Source organism: Macaca nemestrina, chromosome 4 (assembly GCF_043159975.1).
Source record: "Macaca nemestrina isolate mMacNem1 chromosome 4, mMacNem.hap1, whole genome shotgun sequence".
Lineage (NCBI taxonomy): Eukaryota > Metazoa > Chordata > Mammalia > Primates > Cercopithecidae > Macaca > Macaca nemestrina.
Window position 1 is genome coordinate 186,821,141 of NC_092128.1, and position 26,298 is coordinate 186,847,438.

A 26,298-nucleotide genomic window follows, 5' to 3' on the forward strand; every position below is an offset into this window, starting at 1 on the left:
CCTCCCTCCAGAAGAATGGCCTGGGAATCAGAGCTGTAAGTTTTAGTTGTCTCGTCGTGTACAAGGATTTTCTCCAGCAGAGGAAGACACAGTGAGAGAATCAGGTGGCATGCTGGTAACGTCTGTGTTCAAAGACCTGCTTGTGAATGAGCGCTGCCCCGTAACAGTTCTGTTCTATCACAGCTGAAACGCTCACCCGACTGCTGCCCACAAAGACTTCAGACACCTTGGCAAAAACAAGACATCTTTTCCTTTCCTTGACCGCAGCTCTTGGATGGAGGCGCGGAGGCCTAGTGCTTCTGAGTGGAGCCATGCCTGGCGCCAGCCTGGCTGTCCAGCGTCAGCTCCGCCTGGGGTGGCTCTCAGGCCTCTGTGCCTCAGCAAAAAGGGCTTCCGTGTGTATCTGCAACTGCACGGCCTGTTTCCTTGCCCCAAAATGAGCTAAAATCTTCATGATGTGAACACGCTTTTTTCCTCTTTCTAACAAAAAAAAAAAAAAAAAAAGACATATTAAAATAGGCTGTGGGTCCCTGGGATGCTGGTTCCCCCAAGCATTTTTCTCTAATAGAAATCTTTGGTTTTGTTTTTAAAAGGAATTCTCCATTCACGTACTGTTCTGAATGGTAGCCATGTCTGCTTTAAGATGAAAGAACACACCCACCTGCAAACCTGAGTGAGGCTGGCCCTCCTGGGTGGGGGAACGTTGACCCTGTGGCTTCCCGTGGCCCTGGAGAAAACTGAGGCTTGCTGTTATCACAGGGGTACCCATGGGTGACTTTCAGATTTGGGGAAATGCAAAGCATGTAGATAAGAAGTTGGCCCCTAGATATGTGTGAGTCCCAAATGCCCACTCGATGGGGCGCTGATGGATGAGCTGAAAGGAGCAGAATCTGCCTTGAGCTGACCTAGGTGGGAAGCCCCAGAGGTCAGCTCCTCCGTGCTGGCCTTTACTTGGCTTGGCGGAGGCACGCGAGGCCCCGGCTATCTCCGTTCCTCCTCTGGGCCACCCTCCGGGTTGCTTTCCACTGTAGGCCTGTCTCCTTGAGGTGACATCGTGGCTGCCTCTGCACCAGCCATCACATCTTGATACAGTGAAGTCTGATGTCAGGAAAAGGGAGTTTTTTTGTTTTGTTTTGTTTTGTTTTGTTTTGTTTTGTTTTTGAGACGGAGTCTTGCTCTGTCACCCAGGCTGGAGTGCAGTGGTGCAATCTTGGCTCACTGCAGGCTCCACCTCCTGGGTTCATACCATTCTCCTGCCTCAGCCTCCCGTGTAGCTGGGACTACAGGCACCCACCCACCGCACCCGGCTAATTTTTTGTATTTTTAGTAGAGACGGGGTTTCACCGTGTTAGCCAGGATGGTCTCGATCTCCTGACCTCGTGATCCGCCTGTCTCGGCCTCCCAAAGTGCTGGGATTACAGGCGTGAGTCACCGCGCCCGGCTGTTTTGTTTTGTTTTTCTGGAGACAAGGTCTCCCTCTGTCACGAAGGCTTAAGTGCAGTGGTGCAATTGTGGCTTACTGCAGCCTTGAACTCCTGTGTTCAAGTGATCCTCCTGCCTCCGAAAGTGTTGAGATGACAGGCATGAGCCACCGTGCCTGGACAGGAAAAGGGAAATTTCTTTTTGCAGCCTTTTGTCAGGGACTGAAACCTTTCTGAAGCTCCGAAAGACTCCTCTCTCTCTCATTAACTATCTCTAAGGCAGTCATTAGGATGCATCCCATGAAACCGATGACTTCTGCATAGCCGTTGCCTTCTGTACCTCAGGCAGGGTCTTGTTAGAAGAAGTGCTATCAGGGAAACCCACCCCTGATATTTAACATGGGTTCTTTTCTGTTTCCCCATGTGTCAGCTGGTCTGAGAAATAAAGGGAAAGAGTACAAAAGAGAGAAATTTTAAAGCTGAGCGTCCAGGGGAGACATCACATGTCCTCAGGTTCCGTGATGCCCCCTGAGCCATAAAACCAGCAAGTTTTTATTAGCAATTTTCAAAAGGGAGGGAATGTACGGATAGGGTGTGGGTCACAGAGATCACATGCTTCAAGGGCGACAAAAGATCACAAGGCAGGAGGTCAGGAGATCACAAGGTCAGGGCGAAAGTAGAATCGCTAGTTAACTTCCACGTCCAGCTGTGCACGCACTGTCATTGATAAACAGGTTCAAGAGCAGAGAACCGGTCTGACTAGGATTTGCCAGGCTGGAATTTCCTAATCCTAGCAAGCCTGGGGGGCGCTGCAGGAGACTGGGGCGAGTTTCATCCCTATCTACATCTGCATAAAGGCAGATACTCCCCGAGCGGCCACTCAGAGGCCTCCCCTGGGAATGCATTCTTTTCCCAGGGCTGTTAATTATTAATATTCCTTACTGGGGAAAGAATTCAGGGATATTTATCTTACCCGTTTTCGGTAATAAGAGAAATATGACTCTGTTCCGCCTGGCCCACAGACAGTCAGGCTTTAAAGTTATCTCCCTTGTTCCCTGAAAATCACTGTTATCCTGTTCTTAAGGTGCCTAGATTTCATATTGTTCAAACACACATGCTCTACAAACAATTTGTGCAGTTAACGCAATCATCACAGGGTCCTGAGGCGACATTCATCCTCCCCAGCTTATGAAGATGACGGGATTAAGAGATTAAAGTAAAGACAGGCATAGGAAATCACAAGAGTATTGATTGGGGAAGTGATAAATGTCCGTGAAATCTTCACAATTTATGTTCAGAGATTGCAGTAAAGACAGGCGTAAGAAATCATAAAAGTATTAATTTGGGGAACTAATAAATGTCCATGAAATCTTCACAATTTATGTTCTTCTGCCGCGGCTTCAGCCAGTCCCTCCGTTCAGGGTCCCTGACTTCCCGCAACAAAGTGCCAGGCAGAGATTGTGTGGGCAGCCGGTCGTTTTTGCATATTTTGGGGTGACTGTGCAGACAGTGCTGGACTAAGGAAGTTGTGTGGGTCGTCACTGCAGAGGGAGGAGGAAGCAGCTCTCCTTTTGCTGTTGCCTGGTGGGAGGGCTGCGATTCTCCTCCCTCCCCGACTTTCTGTCTCTCTCTCTCTCTCTCTCTCTCTCTCTCTCTCTCTCTCTCTCTCTCTCACACACACACACACACACACACACACACACACACACACACACACACACACGTTCTCTTGGGTTTCTTGGCCTGCTGACAGGATTAAATGAATGTCTTGGTTCCATGGTGTGCATTCACACTAGAGAGCTAAGTTGGTTAACATTGCTCACTGGGATAGAAGGAACGTACTGAGGAACGTACTGAGGGTTAGAAGTCAGAATTCTTGAATCTGCAAATCTTTTTTTTTTTTTTTTGAGACAGAGTCTTGCTCTTGTTGCCCAGGCTGGAGTGCTCACTGTAACCTCGGTCTCCCCGGTTCAAGCGATTCTCCTGCCTCAGCCTCCTGAGTAGCTGAGATTACAGGCATGCTAATTTTTTTGTATGTTTAATAGAGACGGAGTTTCACCGTGTTGGCCAGGCTGGTCTCTAACACCTGACCTCAGGTGATCCACCCGCCTCAGCCTCCCAAACTGCTGGGACTGCAGGCATGAGCCCCCGCACCCAGCCTGCAAATCTTCTATTTTGTTTAGACACTAACTCCAGTCCTATAAATAGTCATCCAATATTTCCAATATTTCCAGTAAATGGTGCGTCTCATATTGATCTGCCTGGTTGCCTTACCGTGTTTGTTATGTTGCCGTGTAATGAGTTACCCACAAACTTAGCAGTGAAAACAACAGACATCTATTATGTCACACAGCTGCTGAGGGTCAGGAATCCAGGAGTGGCTTAACGGGCGATTCTGGGTGTCACATGGAGTCACATGGGGTCAATGTGTTGGCCGGGGGTGCAGTCACCTGAAGCCTTGTGAGGGGGAAGGAGGGGCTCCCCCAGGCCTGGGAAGGGTGTGGCTGCCCCATTGCGCTCTCTCCTCCACCAGGTTCACAGAAGTAAAGGCTGAGCATGTCAGGACTGAGCTGGGCGAATGATTCCCGCCTCTCAGTCCACAGCTTCCCACAGAGCACGAAGGGGCCGCACCAGGTCTGGGACGGGGCTGCGACCAGGCTGGGGGAGCGTCCTGGGCAAACTCTGCTGGTGACAGGTTCTTTGCGTCTGGTACCATGGGAGACGCATGAGCAGTGACTTTCACTTTATCCCACTGAGGCCTCGTGACCCTGAGTGAGAGTGCATTGGTCGGGACTCCTGGGGCCCCCCCTTAGTAACACCCCACCCCCGTCCCCATGTGCTGTCGAGGGTCTCCAGGGGCCCCCCCTTAGTAACACCCCACCCCCGTCCCCATGTGCTGTCGAGGGTCCCCAGGGGCTCTCCCTTAGTAACACCCCATCCCTGTCCCCGTGTGCTGTCGGGGCCCCCTGCCCCCCGGAGGTTTCCCAGGGTGACGTGTGTTGTCGGGGTCTCCTGCCCCCCTGGAGGTTTGACGTGTGTTGTCGGGGTCTCCTGCCCCCCGGAGGTTTCCCAGGGTGACGTGTGTTGTCGGGGTCTCCTGCCCCCCTGGAGGTTTGACGTGTGTTGTCGGGGTCTCCTGCCCTCCGGAGGTTTCCCAGGGTGACGTGTGCTGTCGGGGCCTCCTGCCCCCCGGAGGTTTCCCAGGGCGACGTGTGCTGTCGGGGCCTCCTGCCCCCCGGAGGTTTCCTAGGGCGACGCTCTTGTCCCTGGGTCCTTTGATCTCATCTGCCTAGTTTCGCCTTTGAACTCCTTCATTTCAGATGGGTGGGTTTCAGGCTGGAGAGATGTGGAGGGACGTGCCTGACTTCCTGGAGGATGAGACCGGCCCACCCCACAGCTCTTCCAGCATGGGGGCCCCGAACACCCGGAGCACCGCCATGGGTGGGACCCGGAGCACCACCGTCTAGCAAACCTTGCTGCAGTTTGGAGCGAGTTTCGCGGGCGCCTGGCCTGTGCGGCAGGCTGGGTGGCTGTTCCCTGTTGAGCCCCACATGCAGGGCGTTTGCCTCTCTCTTGGAGACCTTTTCGGGATCTTTCTAGCCCACGGCTGAGCACAGGGTCAGCCTCACCGACTCGCCCTCAACCTGGCTCCTGGGCACACTGGTGTTGTGGGGAGGAAAATGTGGGCGTTCTCAGGTCCCCGGTCCCAGGGCTCCGTGCTGGGCGGGGCTCGCTGACCTGCATCCTGGCTGGCCCCTGACTCTGCCTGTTTACAGCGAGCAGCTCCGGGCTGAAAGCTGCTTATTGGATTAGCCGGTGCCCCAACGGCAGAGCCCGCGGCCGTGCACAGGAGGAGGGACCCGTGTGTATGTCCCGCTTCCGCGTGCTCCTGGGGTCCCTTGAGTTGGTCCCTGTGGCTGGAAGGACAGTGCTCACCACGCAGGGGGCACCCGGGAGTGCCCGGCACCCACTTCCTGCTGAGCAGATGCTTTGGGTGGCCACGGCCCCTGCCAAGCCTGGGCAGCTCAGGCCAGCTCCTAATCCCTCCGCTTGAACTCGGCTCCTCACCCTTTGGCCAGGCTGACACCTGCTCCCCACAGGCCCTTCTCGCCGGCCTCAGGCAGCACAGGACCAAGGGCTGAAGATGCTGAGCAGCTACCCGGCCTGCCTCTTCTCAGGGATCTGTGTGGCCCTGCTGGCGGTGGCTTTGGCCTATTACTTCTACTGGTGAGCGAGGCTGGGGCCTGGGGGCCTGGACCGTCCTGGGGGCTTTTACTGTGTGCTCCCCTCCTCTTCCAGCTCTGGACCATTCTCCACGTGTCAACAAACCCTGCCTAGCCCTTTGCAGGGGAACTCCTGGGAGGTAGGGAAGCAGGGGATGGCAGGAGCTCATTCTGATCCCGCCTGGGGTCCTTGGGCGGCTCTCCCATCCTTCTGCAAAGGGTTTTTTGTTTGGAACATTCCTGAAGGAGCTCAGAGGTTTCATACCGTCTGGGCGGTGTTCGTAGATGCCTGGGAAGGACGAGTGCCTGATGCATGGGCACTGACTCCCGTTGCCTCCCGAGGCAGGTGCTGTAGCGGTGGCTGATTTACATGGTGATCTGCACCCTGAGCAGAAAATGCGTCGTTCCCATCAAAGTGGCACTGCTGTGTCACACCCATCGCCTGATGGGCTGGTTTATGGTGATCGCGGGCGATTTCCCGGCTGCCCTTGACCAGAGTCCCTCCCGGCTCTAACTGCAGAAGCTGAGAATCAGCAGGCGTCACAGATCACAGATTACGCTGGCCTAGGGTTTCAGAGCCTCGGTCCCAGCCCCGCTGTGTCTCCAGGCTGGGATTAGACGGGGTGTTTGTGCTCCGGGCCTCCAGTGCTCATTGGTAAAACGGGACACTGATGCCACCTGCCCTGTTTCTGCAGAGGGTCAAAGGGCACAGGATGCATGTCAGTCTCTGTCCGTGGGATGTGTGATGATGGTGCCATGTGGTGCAGGGGGCAGCTGGAGGGACCCAAAACCCCAAGTCTGGGTGCCGACTTTATTTTCCAGAGCCGGAGAACAGGGGTGATTTCCTAGGAAGAGACCACAGCTCCCCTGGAGGTTCCACTCTAGACTGTGTTTGTTTTTCTTGGTGCACACTTGGCCAGGAGCTGCTTCTCTCTGACCTGGAAGCTTTCTCTTCTATAGATCCGATTAATGCACTTCCATTGCTGACGGCGGGGAGGGTCACTGCAGGTGGCTCAGGCAGGAGGCTGCCCAGTCTTCCCCACTACTCAGTTTATGTGAAAACGATTGATACTATTTACAAAGAGGTTTACCCAGAGCCAAAAGACAAAATCCTAAGGCTGAAGCAGGAGGATCCCTTGAGCTCAGGAGGTCAAGGCCACAGTGAGCTGTGATTGCACCACTGTACTCCAGCCTGGGCAACAGAGCGAGACCCCATCTCTAAAAAACAAACAGAACCTAAGGGTGGAATTTAGGAGACGGATTAGCCCGGGAACTGGGGCGTCTGAGAGTCTGAGCGAGGGGGCGGTCATTGTTGAGGGTTCCCAAGCCCCAGGAGCAACCACTCACTCATCCTCAACCTGGGGCCACCGCGAGTGTGACGGGGGCCACGTACACAGGGCAGGCTGGCCCCGGTGAGCGGGTGACTCTGGCGGCTTCCACGGGCTGTTCCCGGCACCTGGGCAGAGGCATGGTATCAAGTCCTTTCTTGGGATTCATGGCTGAGCTGTGCAGTTTTGCAAATGCTCAAAATGATGGAAGACCTGTTACGTGCTGGGAAAAGAGCGCCTCTGTCTGGGAAAAGTGCGGCCTTGCACCTGAGCAGCTGCTAGTAATTGGCTTATGCCAAGCCTCTCAGCTTCAGCCTGCTGACCAGGTGGCAGGGGACTGGCTGGGCCACCTCCTCGCCCACGGCGTTTCCAAGGACGCGCATTTCTCATTTGCCGTCAGGTCTTCGGTAAGTCACCTGTGGAATTCGAGGCGTGGTGGCCTGCGCCGTGGCAGCGTACCCACAGGTGCCATTTAGTTGCACTTGCAGTACGACCTGGGAGCTTCTGGAACCTATGGGCTTGTGAGGTCCCTGTTGATCCCGTTTGACCTGGAGGGCCACAGAGGTGGCTTGGCTTTTTTGTGGGGACAGAGATGTTGCGCCTCGCGGTGGGTGCTGGGCCTATAATAGGGGCGATTCTGCATAGGTGGCACCACGGGTCCGGGGAGGCCTCGCCAGGCCCTCCCAGAGCAGGAAGGAGGGCTGGCCACCATGTGGTCTCCACTCGCCAGGAGCCTGGGAGTCTGGCTGCCCACCCTACATTCGCCACACGTGCCCAGGCACCAGGCGACGGACAGCAGGGAGCCCGTGATGCCAGCTCTTCCTGGAGACGCCTGCCCCCGCGGTGGCCATTGGTGTCCAGTGTGTGACTCTCTGAGCATGGGGTTCTGGACCAGAGCCCTCTGTGCTCGGTGCACGGTGAGAAGAACTCTCTGAGCATGGGGTTCTGGACCAGGAGCCCTCTGTGCTTGGTGCACGGTGAGAAGAACTCGCTGAGCATGGGGTTCTGGACCAGGAGCCCTCTGTGCTCGGTGCACAGTGAGAAGAACTCGCTGAGCATGGGGTTCTGGACCAGGAGCCCTCTGTGCTCGGTGCACAGTGAGAAGAATGGCGAACGGCTTCTCGTCCATCTTCTGAGACCTGCTCTTAATGGGCAGCAGGGGCTCCGAATGCTGAGAAAACCCCACAGGCGGCGGCTGGGTGCCCGGCCCTGCAGCCACGCCTGCCAGCGGTCGCCCCAGGGTGCAGCAGTCACCCTGGGCTGCTGGGGTCAGGTGGGGTCTTCTCTGTAGCCCCCTTTGGCGGCTCACTTGGCAGGAGAAGGGTGGTGGGGCGGTGCCATTGCCTCGTCTGGGCTCAGGGAGACCTGGCAGGACCTCTGTTCTGTCTCCCATCACCTGCGTTTTATAAAGAGAAACAGCCATCCTGGCAGCCCTCAGAGCCCCTTGCCTGTTGGAGATGGTGGAAGACAGGCCGCGGGGCCCCGTTCATCTGGCATTTCCACAGTGGAGGGAGGGAGGCCCGCTCCCCAGGGCCAGGTGGCCAGGGTGCGTGGTCACCCTGGGACATCATTTTCTTTTTTTCTTTATTTGTGGGATGGAGTCTCGCTCTGTTGCCCAGGCTGGAGTGCAGTGGCACGATCTCAGCTCACTGCAAGCTCTGCCTCCTTGGTTCAGGCCATTCTCCTGCCTCAGCCTCCTGAGTAGCTGTGACTACAGGCACCCACCATCACACCCGGCTAATTTTTTGTATTTTTAATAGACAACATTATTTTTAATAGAAACAGGGTTTCACTGTGTTGGCCAGGATAGTCTCAATCTCCTGACCTCGTGATTCGCCCACCTCAGCCTCCTGAAGTGCTGGGATTACAGGCGTGAGCCACTGCACCCGGCCGGGACATCATTTTCTACTTGTAAACCAGAAACCTCCTTCCTCCCTCCTGCCCTCCTATAGGATTTTATTGATCGCCTACCGTATACCAGGCACTGGCTAAGCCCTGCACACACAGTGGTGAGCAGGCAGTCCCCACCCTCCTGGGGCCCAATTTCCCAGAACCCTCAAGAGAAAGCCAGTCCTCAGGTGTCAGCAAGTTTCACGTTCGGCTTCGGCTTTCAGCCATTCCTGCCTCCAGGCCACGCTGAGAGTCTGCTGGGGCGCCTTGGTTCCCTGCGCCCGTCCTGCCAGGCCTCAGCTGCCACCGCCTGCATCCTGGAGGAAGGGGGCTGCAGCTGCACCCCAGGAGGTTGGAGTCGGGGTGGGGCAGGCCTCGTGCTGTTGGTGCAGGATGGGCGATAGCAGTAGAGGCAGCTTATTGCCACATCAGGAGAGGCCGGCGCGTTTACAGCAAGGCCAGAAGCCTGCGCCGTGTTTAAGATCAGGGTGAGAGGGAGACAGGGAGGGAGCGTTCCACTGCCTGAACCACTTTCCCGCCACGTGCGTCTTTCACCTGGAGTGGAGGGGCGAGTGCCTGGGCCCAGTGGTGGCAGCTTCAGGAGGGTTCTGTGAGGCTGCCTCAGGAAGCAGGGGTCCTGGCGGAGCCGGGCGTTCTCCTGGGCGCCCTGAGGACAGCAGCATCCACTTCAGGCGCTGCCTCTCTAAGGAGCCACACCTCCCTCTCGGGTCAAGTATGAAAACGAGCCGCAGCATCACGTGTGCCAGGGCCCCAGCATTTCACCCACGTGGCAGAATCTGCTCCGAATGTCACAGCCTCCCCCCTCGGAAATGCAGGCTGAGTGGAGGCCCCGGCCCTTGCCGCTCTGGAGCGATGGCTATTTCAGGCTCCAGGAGGCTGCAGAGTGGTTCCCGGGCTGGCCCTGCATTGCGGCTGGGCAGGGGCCACACGTCCCTCCCCCTGGGCCCCGGTTGCCTGGAATCTGGAGCAGAGAGAGAGAGGGAAGGTAACAGCGTGGCCTGTACATTCCTGCCTGCGGGCACTGGCCTTGCTGTCCCCGGGCGCTGCCTGTGGACTCTAGGGCCCTCTTTCCTGGAGAGGAGGCCGCGGGAGTAGGCGCGGGCAGATCCGGGCAGCCGGCAAGGCCGTCCCTCCTCCTAGTGGCACTGATTGACAGGCAAGAAAGATGGAGGCTTGTTCCCCAGAAAAGCACAGAAAACCAGGCTTGTTCCTCAGACAGGAGACGGATATGCCAGGAGGCAGGCAGGGGGACGGCTGCGCTCGGCCTCTGTGCAGTGGGATTATTAGTGACAAATTCCAGAACAAAACTTGGGTTTCATCTAAGCTTTCTGGGGATTTGGGGAAAGCAGAAGAAAAGAGGAAGCCCAGGAGGAGGTCAGTACACCGTGCCAGGAAATGAGGAAAAGCTCAGATGTGCAGTGTCAGTGCTTTTCCATGAATCACCTCTTACCTCTAGAACAGTGAATGCAGGAGGCGTCCAGGTGCGTCCACATGCCCTCAAGGGCTCCCCTCCCCAGGCCGCCTGGAGGCATCGTCACTGACTCAGCTCCGGCAGGCAAGGGTCTCTCAGGGTCCACCACTGGGATTGACGCCAAATCAGGCCCTTTCTCGGAAGCCCAGAGGGCAGGCAGAGCCGCAGCCACAGTTTGGAGGCATCTGCTGGGCTAGCGCAAGTTTTAACAGCACCTGTGATAAGGTGGGGCAGCGTGGGTGGCCCTGCGGGTGGCGGTTTGCGTATGTGCACGTCCAGCCAGCTCTGTTTTCCAGTCTGGGGACTATGGTGACAGGAAGTAAAAAGCCTGCGGTTTGGCCTACGGGGTGCTGGGGTCGTCCCTGGGGTCGCACCTCAGCTACCGGGCTTGGGGGTTCTGTGTACGATTCCAGGGGAGACCCACAGCCCATCGCACACCTGACAGCTGTCACCCTAAAGAAAATTCGGCTGAGCTCTGTGCACTGGAGACTGTCTTCATTACACATTTCATTTCACTTCATGTTTTATTGGTCTGAGTAATGGTTTAGAAACTATCTTTTACTTCAAAATGTTTGTGCCGCTGAGATTTTCTGAGTTTATATCCGGACAGGGCGCCGTAATGATAGACGACGGCCGAGGTGCAGGGAACCCTGGTTCTGTGGCTCAGGACAGGTCTGGCCTTTCTGAGCCCCGTACCCGAAGAGAGCCCCCTTCCAGGCACCCGTGTCTCGGGTCGCCGCTGGCCCTGTGAGGTGACACTCCGCAGCTCTTGCGCTGTGCAGGCCAAGGTGGCTGTTCTGAAACATACTCAGTTTATTCCATCTTGAATCAATGCATTTTTTCAAATCTGTGGCTCAGGGTGCCTGTTGAATGACCAATGTGGCATTTGAATCTGTAAATAACGAGTACACCTTTAAGGTCCATACACTCTTTGTTTAAAACCTTGTGGAATGCCTACATCATCTCAGGTTTGCACAGAAGCAAGGCTTTGTCAGGGCTCATCCCCAGGCATCCCTGTGGGCACCTGGTAGGGGCTGGACGGGGGTCACGAGGAGAAGCCAGCAGGAGGGTGGGCCCTCCACCTCGTCCCCGCAGGACTCCCTGCTCTCCCCAGATACACTCAGCCTCCACCGGGACTCAGGGGTTCCAGCCGAGCTTCTCTTACCAACCGTGCCCCGTGACTGCCTCAGGGACAGAAAGGCTCCATCCCATCCGCCTGCAGGCCCCATCTCTCCCCAGCTCAGTCCCATCTGCCTGCAGGCCCCGTCTCTCCCCAGCTTCCAGTTGGCTGTCCTGCAACCTCAGGTCTCTGATGGGATGAAGCAAAGTCGAGAACTTACAGTTTGTCTGGCTTTATTCTTTTTTTTTTTTTTTTTTTTTTTTTTGAGACGGAGTCTCGCTCTGTCGCCCAGGCTGGAGTGCAGTGGCCGGATCTCAGCTCACTGCAAGCTCCGCCTCCCGGGTTTACGCCATTCTCCTGCCTCAGCCTCCCGAGTAGCTGGGACTATAGGCGCCCGCCACCTCACCCGGCTAGTTTTTTGTATGTTTAGTAGAGACGGGGTTTCACCGTGTTAGCCAGGATGGTCTCGATCTCCTGACCTCGTGATCCACCCGTCTCGGCCTCCCAAAGTGCTGGGATTACAGGCTTGAGCCACCGCGCCCGGCCTGTCTGGCTTTATTCTTGTGAGAGTGGGAGTGACAAGCTCGCTACATCCCCAGCAGAAACCAGAATTTCACCTCCTACAAAACTTGGTAAATTACAAAATATAATGAAAAGTGCATGAGGCCGGGCGCGGTGGCTCACACCTATAATCCCAGCACTTTGGGAGGCCGAGGTGGGTGGGTCACCTGAGGTCAGGAGTTTGAGACCAGCCTGGCCAACATGGCAAAAACCCTTCTCTACTAAAGATACAAAAGTTAGCCAGGAGTGGTAGCCTGCGCCTGTAATCCCAGCTACTCGGGAGGCTGAGGCAGGAGAATCACTTGAATCCAGGAGGCAGAGGTTGCAGTGAGCTGAGATCACGCCACTGCACTCCAGCCTGGGGACGGAGCAAGACTCAGTCTTAAAAAAAAAAGTGCATGAGACATTGATGACCAGTTTAATGAGCAAGTATGCAGCAAATGTCCGTCTGTTTCTATAGAGTAAAAGTTGTTATTATAATGCATAGTTCATTGTAAGAAAATTATGTCCAGGTCAACTTAGTTGTGACTGTTTTATGTGTGCGTGCATGTGCGTGTGTGTGTGTACATGGGTGTGTGTGTGTGTTTTGGAGTGTGGTCCCCACAAATCTGCCCCTACCCTTGGAAAATGCTCTTCTGCCCTGGCGCATGGCCGTGCCCTGATGTGGGAAGTGCCTGCTGTGCCCTGCAGGCCCGCAGACTTGTCACAAGTCTATTGTGTAGTCATCAGGCCCTGGGAGCTTTCCACATCCCTCCACCTCCCACCAACATCACCACTCTCAGGCCAGTGAGACCGTCACAGCACCCCAGAGGAGACAAATTCTGGGGCTCAGAGAGCTGGGGTAAGTGATGGCAGAGTGGGAGGCTGGAGGTCCTTAGCCAGCAGCCTTCCCACCCCGGGCCACCGGCACCCCCATCCTCCCCTTGTCCTGCCCAGCTCCACCCTCCTCCCTGCCCTCCTCCTGCCAGGGTTTGCAGTTTACACTGGCAGTGATGCAGTGGCAAGCACGACTCGGGGAAATAACTCTAGGACCCTGGTCTTTAGTTCCCATTCCCAGTGAGACAGTACCTGGGGGGGAGCTTCTCGCCCTCTTCGGAAGTGGCCTGGGGGTCTAGGGCTGCTGATCCTGTCCAGAGCTGCAGCCAGGAGAACGTGCGACTGTGTGGGTCTCATAAGAGAGACCTACCAGGGCTGCCAGGCGGAGCTTCTGTTTGGCCTCTGCCTGCTGGAAACATCGCAGTTTCCTCTTCACTGAGTCCAGAGTCACGTCCACCTCGGGCCCATCCAGCGTCTGTCGGGGCCTTGATTCTGAGACAACACTGTTTGCTGAAGTGCTGCATGGACTGTCTTTCAGGGGTGCCATTGTTCTCTCAGGAACTTTAAACGGAGGTGGCACGTAACGCGTGTGGACTAAGAAGCCATATGCTGCTGTTGCTTTGTGTTTTTTTTTGAGATGGAGTTTCAACAAAAACCACCTCCCGGGTTCAAGCAATTCTCTTGCCTCAGCCTCCCGCGTGGCTGGGATTATAGGCGCCTGCTACCACACCTGGCTAATTTTTTGTGTTTTTAGTAGAGATGGGATTTCACCCTGTTGGCCAGGCTGGTCTCAAGCTCCTGACCTCGAGTGATCTGCCCACCTTGGCCTCCCAAAGTGCTGGGATTACAGGCGTCAGCCACTGTGCCTGGCCTGTGCTGGCTGTTTCTCACAAATGTATGTATGTTGAATATGAGCCATTCGCTTAGAAAGCATTGATCAAGCATCTGTGTTCTATGCCAGGCCCACGTGAGTAAGAGTCATAGCTGTCGATGATGTAAGGTGTGTTTTTGGCCAAAGGTAACAGAGATAGTGATTTAAACACTGTTACCTCTTGTCCTCCCCACCTCTTGAAGAGGGCAGCTGCTGGTGTGACCTCAGCTGCTCCCCAGACCCTAAGGGGACCTGGGACCTTCCACCTTCTACCAACAGCGTTGGTCTTCTGTCCTCACGCCTATGGGCTTCACGCTCCCATAGTGGCTCCTGTACCTTCAGACGCCATCTCCTTACTGAGGGAGGGAAGAACAACAAAGGGGATGACCAGAGGTATTTGTTTATTGTCTTAGGAAAGCAAAAGCCTCCCTTAAAACCCCTGCAGACTTCTCCCTGGCTGGACCCAGGGCACATGCCCATCCCATCCCTGGATCACTTGCTCAAAGAGGGGATGGGATTACCTTTATGGCTTCAATCTGGGGCTGGGCTTCCCTCCCATATTCAAGTGTGTGCACTGCCATAATAGCAGGAGGTTCTGTTACCAGCAAAGGGGGTGGTGGCAGGTAGGTGACCCACAGTGATTTGCATGTTGCAAAAGGCAGGGTTCTGTTATCCAGAATTGGAGGAGTGGTTTTAAGTATGTCATATAATTGTGCCTTTAAATCCATTGGTTGAGAAAATAGGCAATGCTAAAAGATTCTCATGAATCTAGCAGTGGTTTTAAGATAATTTTGTATTTTATTTATTTTATCAGTATCTAAATACAGTAGAAATATAAATACAATAGAAATGGAATGGATCATGTGAGATGTGTGTTGTTGACTAACCTGTAGTCAGTGCTTAGTGCACATGGGATCCAAGTCCCCAAACAGTGGCTGCAGATCCACACCCTGCTCCAGGTGCCAAGGTGCTCTAGACAGCTGCTCCTAGTCAGTGGAGCATCGACTCTTTAGTCTCAATTGTTGGTCTGCATGTCTGCTGATAAGCCATTACTGTGCTATTTTAATTATTGAGGCTTTCTAGATGTTGTAATACATTTTAAGGCTATTTTCTTGTTCTTTTTCATGATTTTCTTGGCTTTTCTTTCCTGTTTAGTTTTCCATATGAACTACAGAATCAGCATGTCTAGTTCTGGGGCTGAGGGGAAGCTTTTGCTATTTTAATTAGGATTCAATTATATATTTAAATTTATCATTTATGTATTACTATCTAACAAACCACCTCAAAATGTATCAATTTGAAACAACCGCCATGTGGGGGGCCCTCAATTCTGTGGGTCAGCAATTTGGGTTGGGCTCAGCAACGTGGTTCTTCTGCTGGTTACCCCTGGGGTCACTGGAGTAGCTGCCGTCAGCTAATGCTGCCTGGAGAACCTCAGGTGGAATGGTCAATTTCTGGTTCATTTCTGCTCCATGTGGGCCCACCTTCTGGCAGGCTGGCCTAAGCCACCACCTCTGATGGCCACAAGGGTCTAAGGGAGTGGCAAGGCTCTAAAGACTGGCTTGGAAATCCTGTGACACCACTCGTACCACATTCTATTGATGGGGTGAGCTCTGAAGCCAGCCTGGGTTCAGAAGGGTGGGGAGTAGACTCTGTGTCTTGACAGGAAGAGCTGCACGTTGCCAAGGGCATGTGTGCAGGGAAGGGATGGTTGCAGCCTGGTCACACGGGGTTTTTCCATGTGTTCAGCTCTGCTTTTGTATCTTTCAAGATGTTCTGTGTTCCTCATAGAGGCTTTATTTCCTCTGAAGCTTGTGTTTAGGTATTTTTTCTTTGTTTTTCAATCTGCACTCTCCTTCAAGATACCTCCTGCTTTTGTGTGTTCCTGTGGAGGTGTGGTCTGCTGGGTCCCTCTCCTTGGCTCCTGAACACACAAGGAGATGATATATCCGTGTCCTCCCAAGCTGTAAGCACTTGCACTGGGCTGTGAACTTGCATCCCACTTGCTGTAGAAGGCAGCCCCGCCCCTAAACTTCCAGTTCCCTCCTCTCCCGCCTGCCTGAAAGGCACCAGCCAGGCAGTCTCGGAAGCCGTGTGTTGAATGAAGGTGGTGGAGCCCCCAGAGCCTGGGCCCAGATGACCACGTGGGACAGAGCCACCAGTGACCTGGAACCATTAAGGGAGCAAGAGATAAACTCTGTGATCATCTTGGTCTCTTCTGACTGATTTAGAGGCCACTGCAATCTGCATGTTGTCCGTTATTCCCATCAGCATCACTATCAACTCTTGTTCCTGTTGCAGTGGATTTGGATTCTCCTGGGTATTGAGGCCACACAATTGTCTGCACAGACTGACAGTTTCACCTTTTCCTACCAGACTTTTAGGATCCTGCTAATTCCAAATGCTGATGAGGTTGGGCTGGCAACGATTTCATATTTTTCAGGCTTATGAAAAGATAAGGTGGTCTCTCTAAGTGAATTTACCCAAGAACTGAAGTTTGCCCTTTAAACCTCAAAATAGGATTGTGTTTATTTCATCTAAAATTTTACTTGAATGCTTAGTAGTACCTTTGCTGCTCACCAGACTTCTCAGATAATGTGGTGACTGTGACACCGCTGTCTCTCAGCATTCCAGCGAGGTCAATGCGGGCCACGGTGGCCGCATTGTGCCCTCACACGTGATGTCGTTGAGAGCCTACAACCATGCCCCCGGTGCTCAGTGGCCTCCAAGGGGCCTCACGTCCTGGGCTCGTTTCTGCCCCAGGTGGTGCTGTCAGCAGCATGACTGCCTTCTGCAAGCCCCTCATCCCCATTCCCCAGCCCACACTTCCAATGAGCCGTGGGCCAGGAAACCAGCCCGTCACACTTGTCCACGCTGCATTTAAAGTGGGAGGAAGGAGGACCCATTGCGGGGCCCGAAAAGTCCACCGTGAGTGAAGTCTCTTTCCTTATGGGACACCTAGGCTGGCTGCTCAGAGAGTGTGTCTGGTTTATTTCCGGGTTCTTGGCAGTGTTCTGAATAGTAAGCATTGCCACCTAAACGAAGACCCTTTGAGATGTCGCCGTGTCTCTACTGTTCCTGATGGTGGACTTTCTCCTCCAGCGTCTCCTGACAATACAGCGGAGCTTTCCCCAGCACGCTGAGAGCCAGGGCTCACTGCGGTCCCCTCCTGTGCAGCCGGCACACAAGGCCCTCCCATGCCACCACCTCCCAGGGGCCAGGTCTGCTCGGCCCACTACACCAGAGCACTTAGGTGCAGGGTGGGTGGGACAGAGAAGGAGAAGGGGGGAAGGAGGGAGCTGACAGCCGTTTCTCAGTTTGCCATTATGGACTTGGATTTGGATCACTGAAATCCATATGGAACTAAAAAGTTATCTTTATCCCACAATTCAAAACTCCCGTCTAGAGCATCAGAAATGATGTACTTTTGGCATCCTGAAATGTCTTTCTCCTCCACCAACTGCTGTCTGCTGAGAGCTAGCCTTTCTTTCGGAAGGGCGGCTCGGGCAGGGCAAAGGGAGGCTTCCAGGGTTTGGGAGCGTCTGCTGATCCCAGAATAGTTGTTAGTAGCGACACCTTCTCCCTGGACCCCAGGACCCAAGGATAGCAGGTCCCACTCCAGCTCTGCCCAGCTCCTGCCCCTGCACAGAGCAGGACGCCGGTTGGGGTGGGCATTCTGTGGCATTTTGGGAAGATGGTGCTGTATTTCGGAGGCAGCGCCATCTCCTCTGGGGGATTTCGGTGCTGGTGGCAGAGGCATGAAAGGCTCACGGATAGAGGAACTGGTGTTGACCCCTCATAGAAACAAAGTCACCATCCCATGTGTGCAGAGAAAACCAGGGACTCCTCTGTTCAGAGGGAAGAAATGGCGGGGCCTGGTGGGCCTGGCAGCGGCGTGGAGGTGGTGGGCTTGGAACTGTAGTTTCCATTCCATAAAAAGGCGTCGTTGGAAAGGTTGGGGTTTTTGGCAAAGAAGGGGGGTCCCTGGGGAGACTGCGTGTGGGTGAGAGCCTCTGCCTGGCCGGTTCTGGAGGAAGAGGGTCGCAGGGACCAGCGACGGGAGGAGGGTCACATGCTGCGGCGAAGGACCTGGGATTGGGGGTGGGGTGGGCTGGATGGCGGAACACGGGGATGGGCCAGTACCTCTCCAGCTACAGATCTGGGATGAGGCAGCCTGTGAGTGCGCTTGGGCTGTGTGACGGCACCAGAGGCTGGGCTGCAGCTGCGGGCCTGTGGTCGTCCTGTGGTCCTCGAGGTCCTGGAGAGGTCAAGGATTCCTCCCGAGGCTTCTCACCTGGGCTCTGACTGCACACAGTCTCCCCTTTTCATAAGGATACTGGTCACGTGGAATCAGGGCCCATCCTAATGATATCATTTAACTTAATTACCATTTTAAGAGCCCTTTCTCCAAATAAGGTCACATCTCAAGGACCTGGGTGTTACCTTTGTGGAAGGAACCCAGTTCACCCTAACAAAAGGTGACAGAGTTGGGTGTGGGCGTGTGGGGCTGGGCTCTGATTGGCAAGCAGTGTTCTGCCCCTGCCCAGACAGAGGTGGCCTCGTCCCTCACCTTTGCTCCCCTGATCTAAGAAGGTGCAGACCCTGGTAGCTTGTGCGGGGGCCATGACGAAACCCAAGAAGCAGCCATCACACCCCAGGACTGAGATGCGCTGACGCCAGGCTTCCGGGCGACCCAAACCTGTTGTTTAATGAAGGGACTCAGAAGCAGCTCAGTGTCCTCGGCATCTTGGTGGTGTCTGAGCAGCCGTGGAAAGTGCCATGGGGACTGGAGAGGCCCACTGTCCCACCTCCCGGCTAAGGCATCCAACCCCAGAAATCAGATGGAGCCCCAGAGGTCCACGGGCCCCTGGAGGTCCCACCCTGTGTGGTTCTTCTCTCCCAGGCGTTCTCCAAGGGCCCTGGGGTGCTGGGGGCCTGCCCGGGCTGCCTGCTGCAGTCAGGGTGTCAGTGGTGCCACCATCACCAAGTGAGAGGAGGTTCCGCGTCGCTTGCCAAGTAGCTTTATGTGCCTCCGATGGGATGTGGCAGGAAGCACCCAGTGGCTCTGCCGTGCATTCTTGACCAGAAATGTTGAATCCGAGTTAATTATGAGGAAACGGACAAATGCAGGGTGTGGGGCACGCTGCAGAGAGCTGCCTCAGCCTCTTCAACACCGTCAGGCCAGAATAGGCGGAGAGTGTCTCGGGGAAAGGGGGCAGAGAGACACGCCATCCAAATGTATGTGTGTCCCCGCGGGGCCCTGCGTCCCCAAAGCTAGGAAGGTCGTCTGGGGACAGTTGGTGAAATGGGAACAGGGACGGGGATGTTTGGCAGTGTTCTGTCGGCGTTGGTTTCTTGGGTGTGCTGATGGTGTCCTAGTGAGCAGGCTGTCCTGATTCGTAGGCGATGTGGACGGACATGGGAGGAAGTGTCGTGACGTAGCCCGGGAGACCTTTTTAGCTTAAAGCCTGCACGTAAGAAATATGCAAGTGAATTTAGATGTTCATACATATTTCATTGCAGAATAGTAGTTTAGGCTGATCGATAAAAGACTTTCAACCCTAATGTCAAGCAAAAGAGACTTTTAATATATTCCACAATGATAAAACCCCGTGGAAGAAGGGCAGTGGGAATGCAGATTCCAGGAGCAAATGGGATGAAGCCAGCTGTTCAGAAGAGCTTTTTTTGTGGGGTTTGAAAATCGGTGCCAGTGGTGGCTGTGAAATCATGATGGCGTTTAGGTTCTACCAGCTACATTGGAGAGAAAGAAAAAAGCTACGCTTTACAAAGTCAAAATCTACAATATGCCAGACTTTACACCCCTTGCATATTTAAACTTGGGCTTAAAAATGTAGAAGTTGGCCGGGCGCGGTGGCTCACGCCTATAATCCTAGCACTTTGGGAGGCCGAGACGGGCAGATCACGAGGTCAGGAGATCGAGACCATCCTGGCTAACACGGTGAAACCCCGTCTCTACTAAAAATACAAAAAACTAGCCGGGCGAGGTGGCAGCACCTGTAGTCCCAGCTACTCCGGAGGCTGAGGCAGGAGAATGGCATGAACCCGGGAGGTGGAGCTTGCAGTGAGCTGAGATCTGGCCACTGCACTCCAGCCCAGGCGGCAGAGCGAGACTCCGTCTCAAAAAAAAAAAAAAAAAAAAAAGTAGAAGTTGTCCAGGTGCAGTGGCTCATGCCTGTAATCCCAGTGCTCTGGGAGGCTGAGGCTGGAGGATCACTTGAACCTAGGAGATCAAGGCTGCATGAGTCATGATGGCATCGCTGCCCTCACTACAGCCTAGGTGACGGAGCGATATCCTGTCTCTATAAATAAATAAATTTTAAAAATCTAGATGTCAACTTCACATTGCCTGGGGATATATAATTTTCTAAAAATCACCTTAATGGGCTCACGAGCTTTTGGGGGCCACTGCGTCCAGGCCCCTCCCAATGCTCTCCTGCTCTGCCAGCCCGAAGGACTTTGAAGCTGGAGACGGGGACCCGTGTGGCCGAACAGGGCACCTTCCTCACCATCACCCTTCTGCAGGGAGGGAGGCGGCCTCTGCCCACTGCCATTGGAGGTTTGCGCAGTCACGTTTATCAAGGAGGTCCAGGTGGGCTGCGTGCGGGGAGGCGGAATAGGGTACCTGCGAGGTCTGTGAGTGTGACTACACTGCTGGCTGGACAGACATGGGCGATGGCCCAGGGAAACTGTGCTGGGCATTCTTGCTGGGGCAGGCAGGCGGGAGAGCCCCCTGAGTTCTGCTGGCTGGAATTAAGCAGGTGAACAGCAGGTGTTTCTTGGAATGGAGCCTGGTCCACAGTGAGTGATGAAGACATGTGTTTTGACTCCGTATCTAGGACCTCCAGGAGGTAGAGGTTGATGATCCAGCCAGGTGGCCGTCAGCAAGGGAGCACGTCAGAAAGCTGTGGGCCATGCAGACCGCTGGGGGACACTGTCCCAGGTGTGACCATGGGCCACAGAGCAGGGTGGTGGACTTGCTGCTAGAATTGGGCTCCTGGGCTGAAGCCAGCCCCTCTGATGTGGCCTTGGCCGGCTCCATTCACCCTTTTTGAGACTTCCTGCTGCAGAGACTTCCATGAGTGGAGCTGGACCCGAGACGCCAGAGTTCCGGGGGCAGTGAGTGCTGTGTGGCACCCGGGCCAGGAGAAACGTGTGCCAGAGGGCAGGCGTGGGCTCTCCAGGGAGTCTGTGTAGACTTTGTAGCCCAGAGGTTCAGGTGATGGACCAGGGACTGGCCGCTTTGTGACACCGAGGATGGTTGATAAAGTGGATTCTCGAGGGGAAGCTGCATCCACGCAGAGGCTGGGACATGCATGTGTGTCATGGCTCTGTCTGGCCCCCAAAGGCTGGGTGCTGGCTGCCTGTCAGCAGGGAGCATATCACCGTGGCACGTCCATGCCTTGGAGGTCACTCGGCAGCCACGGATGCGCCCCTGGGTGCTGTCCCGGGCCGTCTCAGAAGCACTGCGCTGGACCGGCTGGGCCAGATGCCGTGGGATTCTGTGTTTGTGAACCTCTAGAAAAGGTAAATTAACTGATAGAGGTGGAAAGCTGATCCGCGTTGTAGTGCTGGGTGGGGAAGGACGTGGATGGAAATGTTCCCTGTTGCAGTGTGGTGGGGTCACAGGTGGCTCAGCTTGTCAACACCCATCACGCTGTGCGCGGAGTAGCAAGCCCGTCTGAGTCCTGTGTGAATTGTCCCTGGGCGAAGTTCTCTTTTTTTGAGACGGAGTTTCACTCTTGTCACCCAGGCTGGAGTGCAGTGGTGTGATCTCAGCTCACTGCAACCTCCACCTCCCAGGTCCAAGCGATTTTCCTGCCTCAGACTCCTGAGTAGGTGGGATTACAGGCACCCACCATCACACCTGGCGAATTTTTGTATGTTTAGTAGAGAGGGGGTTTCACCGTGTTGGCCATGCTGGTCTCCAACTCCTGACCTCGAGCGATCCGCCTGCCTCAGCCTCCCAAAGTGCTGGGATTACAGGTGTGAGCCACCGCACCCGGCTGAGAATCTGATTTTTAAAAATAAACTTCGTGACTGGGCGTGGTGGCTCACGCCTGTAATCCCAGTGCTTTGGGAGGTCAAGTTGGGCGGATCACCTCAGGTCAGGAGTTTGAGACCAGCCTGGCCAACATGGCAAAACCTCGTCTCTACTAAATATACAAAAATTTGCTGGACATGGCGGTGCATACCTGTGGTCCCAGCCACTCGGGAGGCTGAGGCACGAGAATTGCCTGAACCCAGGAGGCGGCAGTGAGCCGAGATGGCGCCACAGCACTCTAACCTGGGCAACAGTGTGAGAATCTGTCTCAAAAAAAAAAAAAAAAAGAAAAGTCAGATTCTTCTACTTTGCGCCCTAGCAATGGAATCAGCGCAGGTCTGCTGTGGAGCCCGGGCATCTGCTTCTTAGAGCATCACAGCTGATGTGCTGGCCCTCAAGCGGGCTTCTCGGGACCCTGGTTCTTCTGGGCCAGTGCGGAGTGATGTGTGCCCCTGGGTGAGAACTACCTGGTCTCCTGGGGCTCTGCTGTGTGCCAGGTGGGGCAGGTGATGGACTGCAGGGCGGCCCCCACCCTGTGAAACCCAAGGTCTGGTTGAATACATCATCTCTAGCTCAAGAAAGGCGTTCTGAGATAGCAAGCCTGGTCCGTCCCACGTGTCTGAGGCTCTGCTCTAAGGGGCCCCTGCCTACCCTGGGGGGCTGCAGTGTGTCTGGGTGAGCACTGACTTCTGAGCCTTGCTGCCTGGACTGGCACTGGCTCTACTACTGACTCCCTGTGTGGCCTCATATGATGCACTAAGCCTCTCTGTGCTTCTGTTTGCTCACCTGTCAACTGGGGAAGTGATGGCGTCCCGCTGGGGTTGTCTGAGTCTGGGAATGCGTGAGCGGTGTTCGACGCAGACCGTGGAACAAGTTAAGCCCCTAAAAAGTGTTTTTGTTGCCCCCTTATCTTTTCTGTCCTTTCTCTGTGGGGTAATAATTTCCTGTTGCTGCTTTGATGAACGAGCCCACAGTGTGGTGGCATAAAACAGTAGAACTCCTCCACCCCACAGTTCGTGGAGTCAGCAATTCAGAAGCGACTTAGCTGGGTGCCCTGGGGTTGCAGGTGAGCTGATGCCAGGGCTGGGCTCATCTGAAGGTTTGACCAGGGCCAGAGGGCCTGCCTCCCGGGCGGCCCCCTCAGGGGCATGAGGTCAGCCCCTTCCACACAGGCAGGACCTGCCGCTCACACGTCCTTGTGATGTGGCCATCCTGGGAGCAGAGCCAGGCAGAAGCCGCCCTTTCTGTGACCCAGCCTTGACAATCACATAGCACATTTCTGCAAGGCTGTTCATCAGATGCAGCGACCAAGTCCAGGCCACAGTCAGAAAGGGAAGGAGGACCCCTCCACCTTTTGTGGGGAGGGGCGGAACTGTTTCGGGCCCATTTCTAAACCACGACCAGAGCTCTTGTCCCCACGGTGTCTGGGGAGCCAAGGGCCCAGTGTCCGGGAGAGGTGACTTTTAATGCTCCAGATTGAGAATGTCCAAAGGTGGTGGGAGTGACACTGGCATCGGTGGCCCCTGAGTGCCGTTCAGGCAGTGCCCGCAAATCCCTGAGAGGCAGAGGGCGGGGGTCTCCATGGAGGGCGCTCCATGGAGTCGGGACAGTGGGTTTCCCAGGAGGTTGGGGTGGGCGTCCATGGAGAGCCTTGCTCTGGGTGTAAGAATGGCCGCAGTGGGGGCAGCCGGCAGCGTGGAACAGGGGCCGCCCTGGGAATGTAGAGGGCCAGCTGGCACCACTCCAGAGCCTGCCCCTGTGCCGGCCATGGGAGTGCACTCGGTGCCCTTCCAGAGGGCCAAGCCAGGGGCTGGCAGCACCGCCAGCCTGACTGCCAGGGTTTCCCCTCCACCCGCGGGCTACAGGTTCCCCCCTCCACCCGGGGGCTACAGGTTCCCCCCTCCACCCGCGGGCTACAGGTTCCCCCCTCCACCCGCGGGCTACAGGTTCCCCCCTCCACCCGCGGGCTACAGGTTCCCCCCTCCACGGGGGCGCCGCGGGTTCCCCCTTCACGCGGGGGTCGCCGGTTTCCCCCTCCACGCGGGGGTCGCCGGTTTCCCCCTCCACGCGGGGGTCGCGGGTTTCCCCCTCCACCCGGGGGCCGCCGGTTTCCCCCTCCACCCGGGGGCCGCGGGTTCCCCCTCCACGCGGGGGTCGCGGGTTTCCCCCTCCACGCGGGGGTCACGGGTTTCCCCCTCCACCCGGGGGCCGCGGGTTCCCCCTCCACGCGGGGGCCGCGGGTTTCCTCTTCCACATGGGGGTCACAGGGCCGCTCAGTAGCAGTGCTGCTGAGGGTGGGGGTCTGCCAGCTTCCCCGCTGAAACTGAGACTTGCATAGAAGGAAAGGGGGAGCCCGTGGAGCCCCTGGGGAGTCGCTCCTTTTGTGCGGGAAACCAGAACAGAAATCTTTCAAGCTTAAAATACGCACACAAGCGTGGGAGTGAAAAGCATTGATTCCCACACTGAGGGGTTCGTGAGGCCTCCTGGCTCTGTTTGCAGAGATTTATTGTGCAATTTGGATCTTTTAAATGAGATACTAAATCAAATAAAAATTATGGTGCCTTCACCTTGAGTTAATCACTCTCAATATTTGGGTATATTTCTTCTAGTCTTTTCGTTTTTCTTTCTGGTTTGCATGGAAGAGTGTGTGTGTGTGAGCGTGGCATGTTTATGCCTGTGGTGTGTGTTGTGTGAGACTGTGGTGCATATGAGTGTGCTTGGGGTGGGGGGATGTGTTGCAGTGTGTGGTGTGTGGTACAAAGTGTGTGTGTGTGGCATGTGTGTGGTTTGCAGTGTGCTGTGTTTGTGGCGTGTGTGTGGTTTGTGGTGTATGTGGTTTATGGTGTGGTGTGGTATATAGTGTGTGTGTGGTGTGTGTGGCATGTTTGCGGTGTGTGGCGTGTGTGGGGTTTGCGGTGCGCTGCATTGTGTGGCGTGTGTGGGGTTTGTGGTGTGGTGTGTGGTGTGTGTGGGGTTTGTGGTGCGGTGTGGTTTGTGGTGTATGTGGGGTTTGTGGTGTGCTGTGTGTGGCATGTGTGTGGTGTGTGGCATGTGTGTGGTTTGTGGTGTGGTGTGGTTTGCGGTGTGGTGTGTGGTGTGTGTGTGGTTTGCGGTGTGTGTGTTGTGTGTGGGGTTTGCGGTGTGATGTGCGGTGTGTGGGGTTTGCGGTGCGCTGTGTGTGGTGTGTGTGGTTTGCGGTGCGCTGTGGTGTGTGGTGTGTGTGTGGTTTGCGGTGCGCTGTGGTGTGTGGTGTGTGTGTGGTTTGCGGTGCGCTGTGGTGTGTGGTGTGTGTGGTTTGCGGTGTGTGTGTTGTGTGTGGGGTTTGCGGTGTGATGTGCGGTGTGTGGGGTTTGCGGTGCGCTGTGTGTGGTGTGTGTGGTTTGCGGTGCGCTGTGGTGTGTGGTGTGTGTGTGGTTTGCGGTGCGCTGTGGTGTGTGGTGTGTGTGTGGTTTGCGGTGCGCTGTGGTGTGTGGTGTGTGTGGGGTTTGCGGTGCGCTGTGGTGTGTGGTGTGTGTGTGGTTTGCGGTGCGCTGTGGTGTGTGGTGTGTGTGGGGTTTGCGGTGCGCTGTGTGTGGTGTGTGTGGTTTGCGGTGCGCTGTGGTGTGTGGTGTGTGTGTGGTTTGCGGTGCGCTGTGTGTGGTGTGTGTGGTTTGCGGTGCGCTGTGTGTGGTGTGGGTGTGGTTTGCGGTGCGCTGTGGTGTGTGGTGTGTGGTGTGTGTGTGGTTTGCGGTGCGCTGTGTGTGGTGTGTGTGGTTTGCGGTGCGCTGTGGTGTGTGGGGTGTGTGTGGTTTGTGGTGCGCTGTGGTGTGTGGTGTGTGGTGTGTGTGTGGTTTGCGGTATGCTGTGTTGTGTGGTGTGTGGGGTTTGCAGTGTGCTGTGCAGCATGTGTGTTTGAGCGTGAGGCATGTGAAGGGTGTGCAGTGAGCAGTACCCCGGTGTTCCCGTGGGGGTGTAGGCGTGGCCACCCTGACGCTGTCCCTGTCCCTGTCTTTGCAGGACGGCTGTCCTCAGCGAGGGGCCGTGCACCCGCTCCTGAGCAGCGCCATGGGCCTGCTGGCCTTCCTGAAGACCCAGTTCGTGCTGCACCTGCTGGTTGGCTTCGTCTTCGTGGTGAGCGGTCTGGTCATCAACTTCGTCCAGCTGTGCACGCTGGCGCTCTGGCCGGTCAGCAAGCAGCTCTACCGCCGCCTCAACTGCCGCCTCGCCTACTCGCTCTGGAGCCGTGAGTGTCTGCTGGGCCAGTCCCCGCCACCTGGGGCTCCCGTCGGGGCGGCGCGGGACCATGGACGGGGCAGTCGTGGGCTCTCAGGCCGGAAGTGAGGGCTGTGCGGGAGGCGCTGAGGCCATCTGGCTGGCAGGCTGTAGAAAGGCCACCTCTTTTCCTTAGCTTGAGCTGTGTGAGGTGCCAGTCTGACCATTCTGACCCACAGCAATGGCAGCTTCCCACGGTTTACCAGAGCATATGGGAATCTTTAAACAAACAAAAGTAAAGAGAGAGTTGAGTTCTGTTCACC

The 26,298-nt window shown here is 55.7% G+C and overlaps 1 protein-coding gene across 9 annotated transcripts in view; it reads left to right on the forward strand.

The window, feature by feature from the left end:
• Window positions 1-26,298, forward strand: part of LOC105472548 (1-acylglycerol-3-phosphate O-acyltransferase 3) — a 122,484-nt gene that overhangs the window by 67,610 nt on the left and 28,576 nt on the right. For 8 of the 9 annotated variants that reach the window (XM_071095784.1, XM_011725912.3, XM_071095786.1 and 5 more), the window contains one exon: window positions 25,781-26,006. In XM_071095784.1, the coding sequence (XP_070951885.1) occupies window positions 25,829-26,006 (178 nt within the window). In that variant the 5' untranslated portion in view covers window positions 25,781-25,828. Of the gene's footprint in view, window positions 1-12,766; window positions 12,877-25,780; window positions 26,007-26,298 lie in introns of those variants that run through there. The other variant, XM_011725913.2, reaches the window with a different exon arrangement.